This window comes from Schistocerca cancellata, chromosome 5, assembly GCF_023864275.1.
Source record: "Schistocerca cancellata isolate TAMUIC-IGC-003103 chromosome 5, iqSchCanc2.1, whole genome shotgun sequence".
In the NCBI taxonomy this organism is placed as follows: Eukaryota; Metazoa; Arthropoda; class Insecta; order Orthoptera; family Acrididae; genus Schistocerca; species Schistocerca cancellata.
In genome coordinates this window covers 38,856,641-38,874,721 of record NC_064630.1, presented here as the reverse complement: position 1 = coordinate 38,874,721, position 18,081 = coordinate 38,856,641, and the positions used below count along the sequence as shown (strand labels likewise).

Sequence of the window (18,081 nt, the reverse complement as noted above, 5' to 3'; positions counted from 1 at the left end):
GCAGAAGGTGTCCATGTATACTACTGAATATCCCTAAAAAATGACACTGAGGTGACAAAAATGTTGGGATACCTCCTAATACTGTGTCGGACCTTCTTTTGCCCGGTGCAGTGCAATTACTTGATGTGGCATGACATCATCAAGTTGTTGGAACTCCTTTGAAGAAATATTAAGCCATGCTACCTCTATAGCTGTCCATAATGGCAAAAGTGTTGCAGGTGCAGGATTTTATGCACAAACAGACCTTTCAATTAAGCCCTGTACATGGTCGATGGGATTCACATCAGACAATCTGAGTGGCCAAATTATTTGCCCGAATTGTCCAGAATGTCCTTCAAACTAATCACAAACAATTGTGACCCAGTGACGTCAATGAACATCTCAAAGTACCAAACATAACCATTTCCAGTAAACGACTGGTTCAGTCAGACCAGTGGGCCCCGTCCATTCCATATGAACACAGCCCACATCATTATTGAGCCACCACCAGATTACACAGTGTCTTGTTGAAAACTTGGGCCTATCGCTTCATGGGTTTTGCACCACACTCAGACCCTAGCATCAGCTCTTACCAACTGAAATCGGGACTCATCTGGGCATGCCATGATTTTCCAGTCATCTATGATCCAACCAATATGGTCACAAGTCCTGGAGAAGTGTTGCAGGTGATGTCATGCTGTTAGCAAAGGCACTCAATGTAAGTCACCTGATGCCATAGCCCCATTAACACCAAATATGCTGTCCTAACAGATATGTTCGACATACATCCGATTTGATTACTGTGGTTATTTCAGGCAGCATTACTTGTCTGTTAGCATTGACAACTCTATGCATAGGTCACCAATCTCGGTCATTAAGTGAAGGCCATTGGCCACTGCATAACCCATGGTGAGAGGTAATGCTTGAAATTTGGTATTCTCGGTACACTCTGGACACTGTGGATCTACATCTACATCTACATTTATACTCCGCAAGCCACCCAACGGTGTGTGGCGGAGGGCACTTTACGTGCCACTGTCATTACCTCCCTTTCCTGTTCCAGTCGCGTATGGTTCGCGGGAAGAACGACTGTCTGAAAGCCTCTGTGCGCGCTCTAATCTCTCTAATTTTACATTCGTGATCTCCTCGGGAGGTATAAGTAGGGGGAAGCAATATATTCGATACCTCATCCAGAAACGCACCCTCTCGAAACCTGGCGAGCAAGCTACACTGCGAAGCAGAGCGCCTCTCTTGCAGAGTCCGCCACTTGAGTTTGTTAAACATCTCCGTAACGCTATCACGGTTACCAAATAACCCTGTGACGAAACGCGCCGCTCTTCTTTGAATCTTCTCTATCTCCTCCGTCAACCCGATCTGGTACGGATCCCACACTGATGAGCAATACTCAAGTATAGGTCGAACGAGTGTTTTGTAAGCCACCTCCTTTGTTGATGGACTACATTTTCTAAGGACTCTCCCAATGAATCTCAACCTGGTACCCGCCTTACCAACAATTAATTTTATATGATCATTCCACTTCAAATCGTTCCGCACGCATACTCCCAGATATTTTACAGAAGTAACTGTTACCAGTGTTTGTTCCGCTATCATATAATCATACAATAAAGGATCCTTCTTCCTATGTATTCGCAATACATTACATTTGTCTATGTTAAGGGTCAGTTGCCACTCCCTGCACCAAGTGCCTATCCGCTGCAGATCTTCCTGCATTTCGCTACAATTTTCTAATGCTGCAACTTCTCTGTATACTACAGCATCATCCGCGAAAAGCCGCATGGAACTTCCGACACTATCTACTAGGTCATTTATATATATTGTGAAAAGCAATGGTCCCATAACACTCCCCTGTGGCACACCAGAGGTTACTTTAACGTCTGTAGACGTCTCTCCGTTGATAACAACATGCTGTGTTCTGTTTGCTAAAAACTCTTCAATCCAGCCACACAGCTGGTCTGATATTCCGTAGGCTCTTACTTTGTTTATCAGGCGACAGTGCGGAACTGTATCGAACGCCTTCCGGAAGTCAAGAAAAATAGCATCTACCTGGGAGCCTGTATCTAATATTTTCTGGGTCTCATGAACAAATAAAGCGAGTTGGGTCTCACACGATCGCTGTTTCCGGAATCCATGTTGATTCCTACATAGTAGATTCTGAGTTTCCAAAAACGACATGATATTCGAGCAAAAAACATGTTCTAAAATTCTACAACAGATCGACGTCAGAGATATAGGTCTATAGTTTTGCGCATCTGCTCGACGACCCTTCTTGAAGACTGGGACTACCTGTGCTCTTTTCCAATCATTTGGAACCTTCCGTTCCTCTAGAGACTTGCGGTACACGGCTGTTAGAAGGGGGGCAAGTTCTTTCGCGTACTCTGTGTAGAATCGAATTGGTATCCCGTCAGGTCCAGTGGACTTTCCTCTGTTGAGTGATTCCAGTTGCTTTTCTATTCCTTGGACATTTATTTCGATGTCAGCCATTTTTTCGTTTGTGCGAGGATTTAGAGAAGGAACTGCAGTGCGGTCTTCCTCTGTGAAACAGCTTTGGAAAAAGGTGTTTAGTATTTCAGCTTTACGCTTGTCATCCTCTGTTTCAATGCCATCATCATCCTGGAGTGTCTGGATATGCTGTTTCGAGCCACTTACTGATTTAACGTAAGACCAGAACTTCCTAGGATTTTCTGTCAAGTCGGTACATAGAATTTTACTTTCGAATTCACCGAACGCTTCACGCATAGCCCTCCTTACGCTAACTTTGACATCGTTTAGCTTCTGTTTGTCTGAGAGGTTTTGGCTGCGTTTAAACTTGCAGTGAAGCTCTCTTTGCTTTCGCAGTAGTTTCCTAACTTTGTTGTTGTACCACGGTGGGTTTTTCCCGTCCCTCACAGTTTTACTCGGCACGTACCTGTCTAAAACGCATTTTACGATTGCCTTGAACTTTTTCCATAAACACTCAACATTGTCAGTGTCGGAACAGAAATTTTCATTTTGATCTGTTAGGTAGTCTGAAATCTGCCTTCTATTACTCTTGCTAAACAGATAAACCTTCCGCCCTTTTTTTATATTCCTATTAACTTCCAAATTCAGGGATGCTGCAACGGATCTGGGAATACTGAATACCCTAAAGATTTCTGAAATGGAATGTCCTCTGCATCTAGCTCAAATTACTATTACGCTTCCAAATTATGTTAATTCCCATCATGCAGCTGTAAGCTTGTCAGAAACCTTTCCACATGAATCACATGAGTACAAATGACAGCCCCACCAATGCACTGCCCTTTTATACCTGGTGTACATGATACTACCATCATCTGCATATGTGTATATCGTTATCCCACTACTTTTGTCACGTCAGTGTTTATGACATCATAAACACTGAGATGCATGACAGACTAGATTTTGCCTAAAATGTAGTGCAAATCACCCAGTTTATATTCATCCAGTTTTTCATAAAAATAGCACTTAGCAACTTCTAACAAACTTTAATTTCAAACCTTTGCTAAACTTGTTCTCACTTACGTGCTTAAAGCACATGTGGTTTGCTGGTATACTTCTCATTTTATATCTTTTTAAAATCTTTCACATCTTTGAGATACACTTCCAGCATATCATAGGAAAGCAACTGATCTACATTTCTCTTCTAGCGGTTCACACAATGTCCAAACAGCAAAGCATGCTGGACCTGTTTCTCAGTGTCCTCTGCAACCCAAACTTTAAGGTGTTCTAACTCCTGTGTCGAAGTTTCTGCATCTGAAACGACTTAAGCCACCTTGACAACATCCTCTGGATCCCCCAGCCTTGGTACGGTGAATGACCACTCATCATCTGAAGATACCAGTCCACATCTACTGGTTTTCTATTACCTCTGTATCCCAGCATCCCATCACCTTTTGTTTAGAACAATACATCCAGAAATGGAAGCTATCTACCACTTTCCATCTCCATTTTGAACTTAATGCTGAAAGTAAAGCACTTAAAATGGTTGTGCCAATGGCCTTGCTACAGTGGTAACACCAGATTCTGTCAGATCACTGAAGCTAAATGCTGTCAGGCTGGGCTAGCACTTGAATGGGTGACCATACTGTCTGCTGAGCACTGTTGGCAAGCGGGGTGCACTCAGCCCTTGTGAGGCAAACTTGATTGGGAAGTAGCGGCTCCGGTCTCGGAAACTGACATACGGCCAGGAGAGCGATGCGCTGACCACATGCCTATAGGCTGAGGATGACACAGGAGCCGGATAGTACCTTTGGGCCTTCATGGCATGTTTGGGAGGAGTTTAGTAAGATATGGTTGTGAGTATCTACTCCATGTGGCCACAACATGAAAGTATGATCAATATATAGGTTTTAAAAAATCCATCCTCAGTGCACTGTCTTCAAAATCTTCTACAAATTAGTTTGTGACTAAGATGAACAGTGTACTCCCTAAATCAACTCCATTAGTTTGTTCAAAATACTTGTCACTGTATATAAAATAAGCTGATATTAGTGCATGATGACAAATTTTCAACATTTCCACACTCAGTTCTCCACTAGCTAAACTCAAGGAATCTTCAATAAGAACTCTAGGAAAAAGAGACACAACATAATATCTAATAAGCATCTCTAACGTATCATGAAATATAGATTTCCTACACTTGATAAAAACCAGAAAAATTAGAAATATGGTGTTCACATTTTCTGAAATGGTGGCTAAGAATACACACTAAATATTTTGCCACTTGTAGGTGGGCACACCCTTATTACTGAGTATGGGAGGGTAAGCTGTTGAGAGCCCTTGCTTTTCTGCAGAGATGCTGTAATGATGATATTATATTAATATTTGCAAGGTTTGTTCATTGTTTTGGAACCAAACTGACCAATAGTATTAATAAGTATGCTACTATTGCCCTAGCACATCTGTATTAATTTCACACAACAGGGTGTTATATCTAAGGATTTATTTTATCTTAATTTGGAGGTTTTGTCAATGCTGTGTAACACTACATCCCACAGTGTGTACCTTGTATATGCCTACTTACAACTTTGCAAAATATTTAGCCTCAGTTCTTACCTCAGGTCATACAAGGTAATACTATATTTCTAATTGCATGGCTTTCTCCCATATTTGAAGTCTTTGTGCCTTGATCCTAAGACTTTCTAGTCAACTTTGATATAGTATCTCTTTTTACTTCCTCCTGAAGAGTTCTTAAGTATAATTAGTGGAAAATTAAACATGAAAATGATTAAACTCTGCTATCATGTCCTGATGTCACCTTATTTTTTATTCAATGACAAGTATTTTGGACACACTGATGGAATGGCTATGGGGAGTCTGTTACCCCCGTAGTCACCAATTCATTTATTGAGAATTTTGAAGGCAGAGCAGTAAAAACTTTTTTTTTACTTTTTTAAATACCTACCCATTTCTGAAGGCATGCTGACAATATGGTCATAGTGTGGATACAACGACTCTCACCACATATGATCACTATAACTGAGTTCTGTCTAAAGCAGGGACACTGAAAGCTGTACGATGAGACCCATATAGTTGCTCCTGTGTCTTATTATTGGGACTGTGTCTTAATAACCTATATCTAAAAAATAACAGTTTTTGATTTGGCCAGCAGAACGTATCGATCTATTGACTTGGTAGCAATTTACTGTTTCTGCCAGCTTTCGCCACTACGGGGCTGTACCTCCACTTTGCATTAGGGGCAACACAGTGGCGTTTGGCGTGTACTGTTGTTTTTCTGTGGCATATAAAAGGCTGCTGCCTACAGTGGGAATCAGTTCCAGTGATGTTTAGCAAACCGCATTCTCGCCTGAATATCGCAGCCAGATGGACTACTGGAATATTGCATCGAGATGACTTTATGATCTGGCTGCAGACCCGAAAAGATCATTTTCAGTTAATATGCCTGAAAGGTTTATACAGTCACAAATCACTCGCTTATTTCCATTAACAAAAGAATGAAACTACAACTAACCAAAAACAGAAAAAATGTCAGCATAATAGGCAGTAATGGACCAGTAGACTGAAACAACGTGAGTTACAGTCTTCATAATTACATTTTTTTTCATAATGCAAAACAAAGAAAATGGTCAGATAAGATGGGATTTCATAAAGAATAGGGAGGAAAAAATTCCTAGGACCCAACACTGAGGCATACAAAGTATGACAAAAAAAGGACCAAAATCAACAATGCACACCTTTCTGCTGCTATCTGGCAAGTACACTTTTCTTCTGCCTTTATTTGGCTATTGAATTAATTTACATTTTTTTAAAACTGGTTTGGCCTACTACAACTACATAAAATATCTTATGTATTTTTTTTCTCTTTTCTTTCTTTCCTGTAATTTTTCCATTTTTTCCTATGTTTTTTTCTTCTTTCTTCTGTCCATATTGCACCTGGCTTTTTCTTTGTTTTCTCCTGAAAGCCCTTGAAACCTTTTACTTTTGCTCTGAACCTTTCTCTTTCTCCTATTTCTTCCTCCATTATTTCCATTTCCCTCAAGTCTGTTTTAACTTCTTTTATCCGCGTAAGTTACGTGTTGGTGGTTTCTGTCAAAGAAGTTAAAATTCTTTTTGTTATCCAGTTTTCATCTAGCCATTTTACGTGTCCATAAAATGCAACTCTTCTCTTCCTCATCATATCTGTTATTCACTCTATTTTTTTCATAAACTTCTTTATTACTTCTTAATTTTGATTTCCCATTCTCATATCATGGTTCCAAAATTTCCCTGATCATTTTCCTTTCCTTCTTTTCTAATTCATCTTATTGTTTGGCTGTATTTAACAAAAGGCATCCTGATGCATAAAGGCATTCTGATAAATGAAAAGCACTAGTTTGCTTTTGTTGTACAGGCATTCTGGTTTAACGATAGTACTGTGGTGCCGAAGTTTTGCATTTAGGGAAACAGCTTTCTTGTTTCACAGGCTTTTTGCTAGTTGAAAAGCCACCTCCATTTTCCTTGCCCCTGCTAGATTAGCTTCTTTGTCTAAAGCATTTGGTTGTACTGTTTTTCCAGAAATTTGAATTTTGTGGCTTTTTTTATTCTATGATAATCAGTTTCCATGTATTTCAGTACCTCCTTCACATCTGTCATGTACCCTGTTTTTTAAAAAGAGATGCATAGGACTGCATCTACTACAGACTCAGCAAAAATGGCAATATAATCAGCAAAACCAGACAATCAAAACTCAGATTATCCCATTTTCTCCCAATTGTGAGTATTCTAATAGCTTCTTCCTCTGTTCTTTTCCTACATTCCCTGATTATCTTTTCTAGCACACAGTTGAACAACAGTGGGGACAGTCCATCTCGCTGCCTTAAGCCAGTTTTGATCTCAAAAGCCTAGGAGGTTTTGCCTAAAAATTTAGTTTTGCATTTTGTATTTGTTCGTATGTTTTTTTTTTTTATGATTGCCACTGATATGTTGTCAGCTCCAAACTCCTTTAAGGTGTTGAATAATTGTTTCCTGTCAGTTGAATCATATGCTTTTTTGAAGTAAATGTTATATAAATGCTTTTAGATCTCATTCTTCTATACCTCACAATGAACTTCAGATTTAACATCTGTTCCACACAGGATCATCCTTTTCTACATCATTGATGATAATCTCCTAATTGCTTATCCAGCTGGCTTTCCAGCCTGTTTTTGAAAGAATTTTGTAAATCACTGGAAGGAGGGGTAGTCCTCTATAGTTGTTGGGGTCAGTTTTATCTCCTGTTTTGTGGATTATGTGAATTAATGCTGTTTTCCAATCTTCTGGTATAGCTACTGTATCACAGATTTTTTGAAAGACTCTATGTAGCTTCTTGACTGTTTCCACACCTGAAATTTTCCACATTTCAGCAGTTAGTGAATCTTCCTCGTGGGTCTTGCCATTCGTCAGATCTTTAATGATATTTTGGATTTCATCCAGGCTGCGTGGCTCTGAGTTTGTGTGAATGTACTCTGGATTTTCTTCTGGAAAGGTTGCTCTTGCTTTCTCACAGTTTAACAACTTACTGAAATAGCTTGATAATATTTCTCAGTTTTTGTTGTTCTTCAGGGCTAATTTTCTGTCTTCATTCTCATTTAAAAGTTTTATAGAATTTCCTAGAATTATTCTTTTGGAAGTCTTCCTCAGTTGGTGACCACTAGTTTCTTTCAAACTTCCTTTTGACTGCTCTTACCATTTTTGAAGTTTGATACGTTTGTTGTTCAAAGCTGATAAAATCTTCACTTCTTTTTGTGGAATACCATTTCTGCCAGGCTTGTTTTCTAAGTGGTAATGCTTTTTTACACTGTTCTTCCCGCCATCTGTGCTCTTTGTGTATTTTGAGTGGAGCTATTTCAAGGGCTGGTTTGACTAATTTTGTTTTAATCTCCTCCCAGTCTTTTGAGTATATATTTGGCCATTTGTGACATTCTTGTTTCTTCACTTTCAAAGTTCCTGTATCTTTTTTTTTAATCCTGTGTCCTTGTCTTGGAAACCTTATTTAAACCTTCTTTTACAGTCTGCACACTGAAGTCCCCTAACAAAATTTTAATATTCTTCAATGGAACATTTGATGGTTTGTGTTCCAGTGATTCCCAGGAGCTTTCAACTTCATCTGGATTCCTTTTCTTGTACACATTTATTGGAGCATGACAATTTATAAATTTACATTATTTTAATCGGCATTTTTGTCTGTGAGGTGCTGTGTGACATTCAGGATCACATGAAAACAGATTAAGTGAGCCTTAAATAAGTCCATTTTATCAGATTAATAAACCATCAATTATGATGACATGTATGTTATTAAATGTTGTGGATATTACTGCTAATGGTGCTTAAATAATATGCAACTAAAAAAAAAAAAAGCAACTTTGAAAGCTGTGTAACATTTACTCGCTTAGCCAATTTCTTATTTATCTTTTAGACAATTTCTTCTTTATCTCATAAAATTCTGCTTCTTATGTAGGATATTAAAAAAAATTAACTCACCTCAATAGTTTTTTCAAAATAAACAAATGCCTGTGATGTGGCTTTAGCACTGACAAGAGATTCTCCATATTGTCCCTTTATAGCATCCAACTGTCTGCTGAGATCATTTAAGGTTGCATTAATTTGATGTAAATCACTATCAAACTGACAAAGTTGACGATGTTGCTCAATCTGCAGTTTTCGATCTGTCCATGCAGATTCCCATGCTATCCGTTTTATTTCCAATAGTCTTGTCAGACTGTCAATATCATGCTTAGCAGCTGTATCTGGTTCCTGCAAAAATGTGTAATTGTTAGCACACATGTTTTCCCGAGACTGAGCAAGAGAAATCTATGATAAGAAACTGTTGCACTGAGGAAAATTTAAAAAATATATATTAAGGTAAACAATTAGCTATCCAAACACAATTCTAAAGGTTTTGGACAGACTAAGAATTACATCATGGTATTACAAATAAAATGAAACAGATAAATTAGAATCTTCATTAATATATAGTTCTTAGCCTTTTTTTTTTATATACCATAAGTACAAGTTTATTTGCAAGTCAGCAGTTCACTCACTTTGAAACTTTTCAGATTTAGAAACAGATCAAAAAACGGTCTTGTATTTTATTAATATCTATTAATCTTTCTTCTAATTACTTAAAACCTTTGTTTGTTTTTTGTTATTTAAAATACCACACCTCTACCTCATTAGGAACAAATGACAAAATTTTATATAGCAGTGTTACACCTTGTTGAATATATTTATAGACAATATAAATATTTAATGAAAGGAAACATGCATTTGGTGAAAGTGCGTATTAATGAAGTATTTAATATTTGAATACAAACACTGAGTCAAATTTTGAACATTTTCAAAAGAAATGATGAATTGCAAAAGCAGCGCAACCCCTGATTGAGACTGACAATTGTTATACCACATTATATCTTTTAACAAAGATCTGCTACAAGTTTTATGGTTTGTCAGTTACAAATTATTACAAATTCCTAACATAAAGAACAAAATCTGTTATAAATTTTGAAAAGTTAAATCTCATACATAAGCACATGTACAGAAGGTTATTAAAATAATTGAAATAACCATGTTCCAAAACACATCACTTCTGCAAGCAGGTGACAGTGATCATTCTGAAAGGCTTTTGAAATGTGTTGCAGTAGAACAATGCAGAAGTTTTGATGAGCAGACTGGATAAGAAGAGGTACTGAACCAAATTTGGGAGAAAATAAATTTATGGCACAACTTGACTAAAAAAAAAAAAAAAAAATCCATTGATAGGATTCATCCTGAGGTACCAAAGAATGGACAGTGAGGTAACAGCACAGGAAAGTTTATGTGTGAGGGAGGGAGGTGGCAGGGGAGGGGCAAGGTTTGACAACAGTAAGCAGGTTCAAATGAGTTTTCAAGCTTGAAAATGGCACAAGTAGCTAAAATGCGAAAGTGAGATAAAAGCAGTAACAGCTAAAAGTGGATAAACTGTCATTTAAAAAATAAAATTTTAGGTTCAAGTAACATTTCAGCATGATACCAAATACTAAAGATAGGATTACAAGATCAATGAAAGTAAATTACATGTTTATAGATGCCATGTTCAAGGATTTTTACCCACCTGTTGCTTGATTCTAATGACTATTTGTTCCTTTTCATTCTGTGTGAATTTAAAAAGTTCAAGGACAGCTTGCCGAGATGCCTCATGTTCTTTCAACAATAGCTCAATGTCAGACACAGAACTTGGTAGGCGTGTGTGTCTGTACTGCGATTCCAGGTTCTCTATTGTCTTCTCCAGCTGTGTCAATATACAGAAAAAGTTAGCAATTTGTATATCTAGAAACACAAATAAACACTGCAACTTTCTCAAATGTGATTACCTCCGCCAGATTCTTGAAGAATGCGATAAGCATTTGTAGTAATATCTGATAATCTGTAGCAATAACCTGGAGTTTCCCATGTAGATCTATGAGCTTAGCAGTCATTTCTTCTTTCTGGCCCTGTGACTCTCCTGCAACAGTTTACACAACTAACAAAATGTATGCCTCAATTGGATTACAGCATATAACATTAAACAAAACTCATGAAAGAAAAATACTTTTTTTCCTCTCAAAACTGAAGAAGTAAAAATGCGAGGGGGGGGGGGGGACAGAGTTATTCTTGAAAGTTTGGGCACAGCTGAATAGAAAACACGGTAGCACATCTTGTAAAAAGAATATAATAAAAGAGAGAATTTGTGCTCCAAATAGTAAGAGTTTGATATGAGAAAGGGTGAATTACTATTTTGTCATGTGGTAAGAACTGACTAGCATCAACACTGTTGAATCATCAATTAGTATACAAAGCCTTTGCCAGGGGCAAACAGTACACTGGAATGACAGATTGGGTTTAATTAAGAAAAATGTACTGATGTGTTATAACATGTCTCTGGGACCTTGTCATGTATAATATATTCCACAACTGTCAGAAAATAACAAGATGAGGATTCACGCACTGAACATGATTATTGGCATGATGTCACCAAGTTTGTTAATGTCTAGGGACACTAAATGGAAACCATATATTTATTCTAACAATTACTTTTACATATTTGTAGCTGTGAGCCTTATTGCACTGTTAAAAAAAATAGAAACTCCAGGTTGGAATATCAACATTATTAGAAAAAGGATAGGTTGCTATTCACTGTAAAAATGACCCACTGAGTTGCAAACACGCACAATGAAAAGACTGTTACTGCTTCCACTCAAAGCCTTCTTCAGCAAAGAAAACACACACACACACACACACACATACATACAAGGAAGCTCATGTCAGGCACACATGACCTCCGCCACCGGCGGTGACAGTCGCTTTCTGGTCGGAGCTGCCATTGGTAGCCATTATGTGCGCATAAGGTGTGTGTGTGTGTGTGTGTGTGTGTGTGTGTGTGTGTGTGTGTGTGTTTTGGCTGAAGAAGGCTTTGGTCGAAAGCTACAATGTGTAACAGTCTTTTCGTTGTGCCTGTCTGCAATGCAATGGGCCATGTTTACAGTGAGTAGCAATCTATCCTTTTCCTAATATCATTGCATTGTTATAAGTGTGTAAACTTCTGCAGCCGGTGTCAATCTCATTAAAACCATCCTGGGGCATATACTGCTGTGTTATTTTGTAACATATTTAAAATACTAAAAGTTACTGATGTTTCAGCTGAGTTACAGCAGCTTTCCTCAGGGCATAAACTGATTAAATGGGGTGTGGCAGTATCACTATGCCACCAATGCCACATTTATTAGGTTTTACTGGCCCTAAAATAACAATGGTCAGTATACGGATGGAGAGGTGTATTATTAGTGAGTTGCACTTCTTGCTGGAAACTGGCTGATCACTATGAATCAGGGAAATTAAGACTTATCTGGACAATAATGCTATTACCACTTACTAATTAATGAAAAATTTTATTAATTGCAAAATTTTTGTTCTTTGCTCTTTTTTAGCCACAAACCTAATCTACATCTACATAATTACATGGAAAATAGAGGACAGTGAAGAGTATAACACTTCGACAATCAGGAATAGCTGAATTCCATGCAAACTGATAATTTCTCATTAATGATCACCCATTAACAAACAGAAAGTGGTCTTATGCTGCATAAAAATCAAAGTTCATTCAAATGTTACAGTGCATAAGTTTGGTGGTTCCCTGGTAATCTGCCCGTCTGCAGCATATCACATAACTTTCAGGGCCAATGAGGCTGATATTCTCAAATGTTTCCACATCTGCAGTAGTTATATGTGTTCATTCAGAATAAAACTGTATCACATCAGAAAATGAATAGTGTAATTTTACAAATATTATCTCATTTCTCACAGAAGCGTTTTTACCCATAGTAGTAAAGAATAGTGTTTACACAGACAGTGTGTCACATACTTCATATACCCATCGCATTAACTGATGTCTCACTTCAGTGTAGTATCACACGCAAGAAGAAACAGTTTATTTAATGCATCACAGTTTGGGTTTCAGAAGTGTTGCTGAACTGAGAGTGCCATTGATACAAATAGTATAAGCTGTAACAATAAAATGTTGTTGTTGTTGTTGTGGTCTTCAGTCCTGAGACTGGTTTGATGCAGCTCTCCATGCTACCCTATCCTGTGCAAGCTTCTTCATCTCCCAGTACTTACTGCAACCTACATCCTTCTGTATCTGCTTAGTATACTCATCTCTTGATCTCCCTCTATGATTTTTACCCTCCACACTGCCCTCCAATGCTAAATTTGTGATCCCTTGATGTCTCAGAACATGCCCTACTAACCGGTCCCTTCTTTTTGCCAAGTTGTGCCACAAACTCCTCTTCTCCACAATTCTATTCAGTACTTCATCATTAGTTATGTGATCTACCCATCTAATCTTAAGCATTCTTCTGTAGCACCACATTTCGAAAGCTTCTATTCTGTTCTTGTCCAAACTATTTATCGTCCATGTTTCACTTCCATACATGGCTACACTCTATACAAATACTTTCAGAAACGACTTCCTAACACTTAAATCTATACTCGATGTTAACAAATTTCTCTTCTTCAGAAACGCTTTCCTTGCCAATGCCAATCTACATTTTATATCTTCTCTACTTTGACCATCATCAGTTATTTTGCTCCCCAAATAGCAAAACTCATCTACTACTTTAAGTGTCTCATTTCCTAATCTAATTCCCTCAGCATCACCCGACTAAATTCGACTACATTCCATTATCCTCGTTTTGCTTTTGTTGATGTTCATCTTATATCCTCCTTTCAAGACACCGTCCATTTCATTCAACTGCTCTTCTAAGTCCTTTGCTGTCTCTGACAGAATTACAATGTCATCGGCGAACCTCAAAGTTTTTATTTCTTCTCCCTGGATTTTAATACCTACTCCGAATTTTTCTTTTGTTTCCTTTACTGCTTGCTCAATATACAGATTGCATAACATCGGGGAGAGGCTACAGCCCTGTCTCACTCCCTGCCCAACCATTGCCAATTTGTATCTTTTTTTTATCTACTAAGAATAAATGGCTGTGTAGATCATCACATTCTTTTTTTAAAAAGCTTAAATTTTGTGGACTTAATCATGTTACAAATAACTGGTTTGAATCATGAGTACAGAAAGTGGTGATGCATAATCTAAATGATGCAGGAAAGGGGGAAAATCTTAGTGATTTGGGAGATGTCAGGAATGTTGACTCAGAGGGCTGAATGTTGAGCCTATTTCTATTCGTTGTACGAGTGAATCATCTTCCACATAACATACATCACAGTTGATTTTTCCACATGACGATAGTGTTTTAATTAATATGATTAGAGATAATATTTTAAGAAATTGTTAATGTCCCTCAGAGAATTAATGAGGTTTCTTGCCAAACAAACAGTTTACAAAAAAGCAGTATAATCATTTCTGTACAACAAATACAATAACACCAACAATTACTGTAGCACATGAATGGGAATCAAAAGATAGTGTACAATGATCCAAATGTACCGTCCAGTCACATTAATGTGACCACTTGTCAAAAGCCTGAATTACCACCTTTTGTACTGTGGACCACTGTGAGACAATGCAGGAAGAGAGTCGGTAAGGTTCTGGAACGTACTGACAGGGACTCCTTGAGGCTCCATGATGCGAATAGCCTGATCGAAATGCTCCCACAAAATCTCAATTCGATTTAAATTCAGGGAGTTTGATGGCCGGGGGAGTATGATATACTAATCCCGTTGCACATACACTGTGAGCTGTATGGCACATTGCACTGTCCTGTGCTGAGGAAAAAGAAACTGCAAGTATGGGTGGACATGGTCCCCAGGGATAGGTGCATACTTGTTGACTGTGCCTTCCAGAATATCATGAAAAAATTTCCCAAGCCACAACTCTCCATCCTCTGGCCTGGATCCTTCTGACAAATGTGGCAGGTAGTTTAAAGACATTTCACACCTTACATGCCAACAGCCATCTGTCCGATGCACCATAATACATGATTATCTGCATAGCAACCTGTATCCACTCAGTGGATGTCCAGTTCTGGTGTTGGCATGCAAATTCCAGCCTTCATCGCTGATGAACGGCAGTCATTACAAGTGCATGAACCTGGCACCTGCTGCAAAGATCCATATGCAGCAACTACTGCTGAACAAAAGTTGAGGAGACTCTGTTGGTAGCTCCTTGCCTCACCTTGACAATCAGTCGCTCAATAGTTGCACGTCAATTCACATGTACGTATCTTTACACACATCATTCACCCCTGACATCTACAGCCCACGAAGCGTCACAGTTGCCTTGATGCCGGTTTTGGATAATACCATTTTGCCATGCTGAGTATACTTTAACCACAGAGGCACACAAACATTTTACAAACTTAGCCATTTCGGAAATGCTTACAGGCTTGTCTTGAAAGTCATTGATCATGAAATACTGGGCATCAGATAAATCGCTCCATTTCTATATTATGACAACTGCAGGGCCATTCCATGTCAAATCACCCAATAATTCTATGATTTGTAACCCTCCAGCTCAAATTTTTTTAAGTACTTCTGGAAATTCTTTTTGGTGACAGATAATTTTTTTATATATTGGCATTTCGATATGGTGTTGTTCTGATAATTTCGCTCTGCGAGAATGTTCATTCAAAGTGGTACTCATCTAAAGAAATACACATAACTCAGATGTATATTAAGCTTTTGATTTTGAGGGCTTTCAAAATCAACTGTGATTTTCAAATATAGTTCTTTCTTGATCATTTGGAAAGTTTGTGTTGGACCGTAATACTACCAAATCTGTTAGTTTTAACTCAGCTCTGAAAACTAGTAGTCAGTAATTTTCCAACACTCCATGAATTCATATCTTATGTTGTAAGTAATTGAGCACTACATCAGTTAAAACATACCACATTACAAACAGAATGATAAATGGCTGCATCACAAAGAAAATATGACCCCTCTCACAGAAAGACAAAGAGCAACTGAGACCAAACAGACGGATTGTTGCATGTCGGTGATGTTCAACTATACATGCTCGTGACTACCGCAGTGGCTTCGTTCATACACAGATTTCAATTAAGCTACTGCAAACATACAGATAAAAGTGGTATTATACTCTTTCAAACATCATTTAATTAATAAAATAAAATAAATTTTTCATGTGTAAGATTAATTTGTCTGCCTAAAATAATTGATAATTAAACATCAAACAATGCAAACTCCAGGTAGGAATATCTACAATGTAGGGAAAGACAGATTGCTACTTAGCACATAGAAGACACATCAAGTTGCAGACAGGCACAATTAAAAGACACTCACATATAGCTTCTGTCTATAGCCTTCATTAATAAAACACACACACACACACACACACACACACACACACACACACACACATAAAATAAAAAAAGCGAGCACACCTCACACACACACGACTGCCAACTCTAGCATCTCAGGCCAGAACACATCACATGGGATGCAAGCAGCAATCTGGAGGTGGTGGGGAGGGGAAGGGACAGTAGTGTATGGGTGGGGAGGGAGAAAAATGCTGTCTGGTTGAGCGTGCAGGGACTAGACTACCAACAGGCGCAGTGTCAGGAGATTGTGGGGCAGGAAGGTGGGGCAAAATGGAGCAAAAAAGGTGAAGAGTAGGGAAAGACGGGCAGATGCATTGGCAGAGGCCCGCAAACAAACAGGGTGGAAGATGATAATGGGGAGCAGATGATAGGGGAGAAGGAGTGGATCTTGTTGGGTGGAGGTTGTAGGGACACTATGTTACTGTAGGTTGAGGATGGAATAATTACGGGAGCGGTTCCACATGGTTCACATATTTTGCATATTTTTGTGTATTTGTGTGTATTTTTGTGTATCTGTGCATATTTTTGCGTATCTATGCATGTTTCTGAGTGTCTTTTGTGTATTTTTATGCACCTTTACATGTCTTTTCGCTTATACATCACCTCTCACAACCATCAACACCCATATTGCCCATTTCTGCATCATTCCCATTTTCTTTGCACCATTCCTGCCAAAACGGACCCTTGCTCCATGTTTCTTCACCAGTTCAGAAGAGTACCCTTTCCTTGTCTAAAACCTAGTCACACATCTCGTTTCTCAAATGCTGCCAAACCATGGAATCCTCCCCCCCCCCCCCCCCCCCAAAAAGCCTAATTAAAGATTCCTTCCTCTGGATCCTACCCCTCCTTGCGCAATTACCTCTACACTTTCAGATTCTGCCAATCCCTGGCTTTCACAAATGTGGTACTGTAAAAACACATCTCCATGGCACACTCATCCCAGAACCACCTCTGCTCCCTCCACAAGACACTACTACTCTGTAATCCATACTACACACATCACATCTCTGAAATTGAGTCCCTTGCTCTCCAGTACTTGGAGGAGCAATCCAGACACCATCTCCATAAGTTATCCAACCTTTTGATATCCTACTGCCACCTCAGAGCACCAATATCCAACAATATCCAAGACCTAGCGTATTCACAATGTTCCTCCTCATCCACCCCTCATAACAGCTAAATCCTGCCTAACTGACCTTTTGAACTTGCCACATCCCCGAAAACTCCCTGCCCGCATTCCACTAAATCCAAATCCAGCGCCAAAACATACCTGTTTCACTGTTGTTAACCTTTCCACCGATACCCTCAGCTTCATAGAAGTTTCTGTCCTATACAAAGGCCTCACCTTTAGCTCTACACCAAATTTAACAATGCTGGACTTGTCTAAGACCTACTTCTCCTTCTCCTGACCCCTGCAATGGAAGCACTTCTTTCCTGCCAATCTCTTCAACCAAGACGACCCTAATTCCAACAATGAACCCTGCCTCATCCAGTTCATACCACCATCCAACCATATCCTCCCAAATCCCATCTAACCACCTGCTGCTCACCTCCCAGGAATTCCTTACCTCCAATTTAGCCTCACCATCTTCCCCAGATCCCTTCCTCAGAACACCAACCTTTCACTAGAAGAAAGAAAATGCATACACAACATGAAAACAAATCCTGACCTAATCATCCTACCTGCAGACAAAGGTTCCACCACTGTTGTTATGAATCGCCAATTATCTGGCACCTCCACCTACAAATTCTGCCAGACTGGAAGTCCAATACAAACTCCAGTCCCTGTTTAAAG

The 18,081-nt window shown here is 38.8% G+C and overlaps 1 protein-coding gene across 2 annotated transcripts in view; it reads right to left on the bottom strand.

Annotated features, from left to right (window-relative positions):
- LOC126187459 (titin) overlaps nucleotides 1-18,081 on the bottom strand; it is a 947,541-nt gene that overhangs the window by 187,307 nt on the left and 742,153 nt on the right. For both annotated transcript variants that reach the window (XM_049928552.1, XM_049928553.1), the window contains 3 exons: nucleotides 10,824-10,954; nucleotides 10,565-10,741; nucleotides 8,956-9,228 (listed from right to left, as the gene is read on the bottom strand). In XM_049928552.1, the coding sequence (XP_049784509.1) occupies nucleotides 8,956-9,228; nucleotides 10,565-10,741; nucleotides 10,824-10,954 (581 nt within the window). The remainder of the gene's footprint in view (nucleotides 1-8,955; nucleotides 9,229-10,564; nucleotides 10,742-10,823; nucleotides 10,955-18,081) is intronic.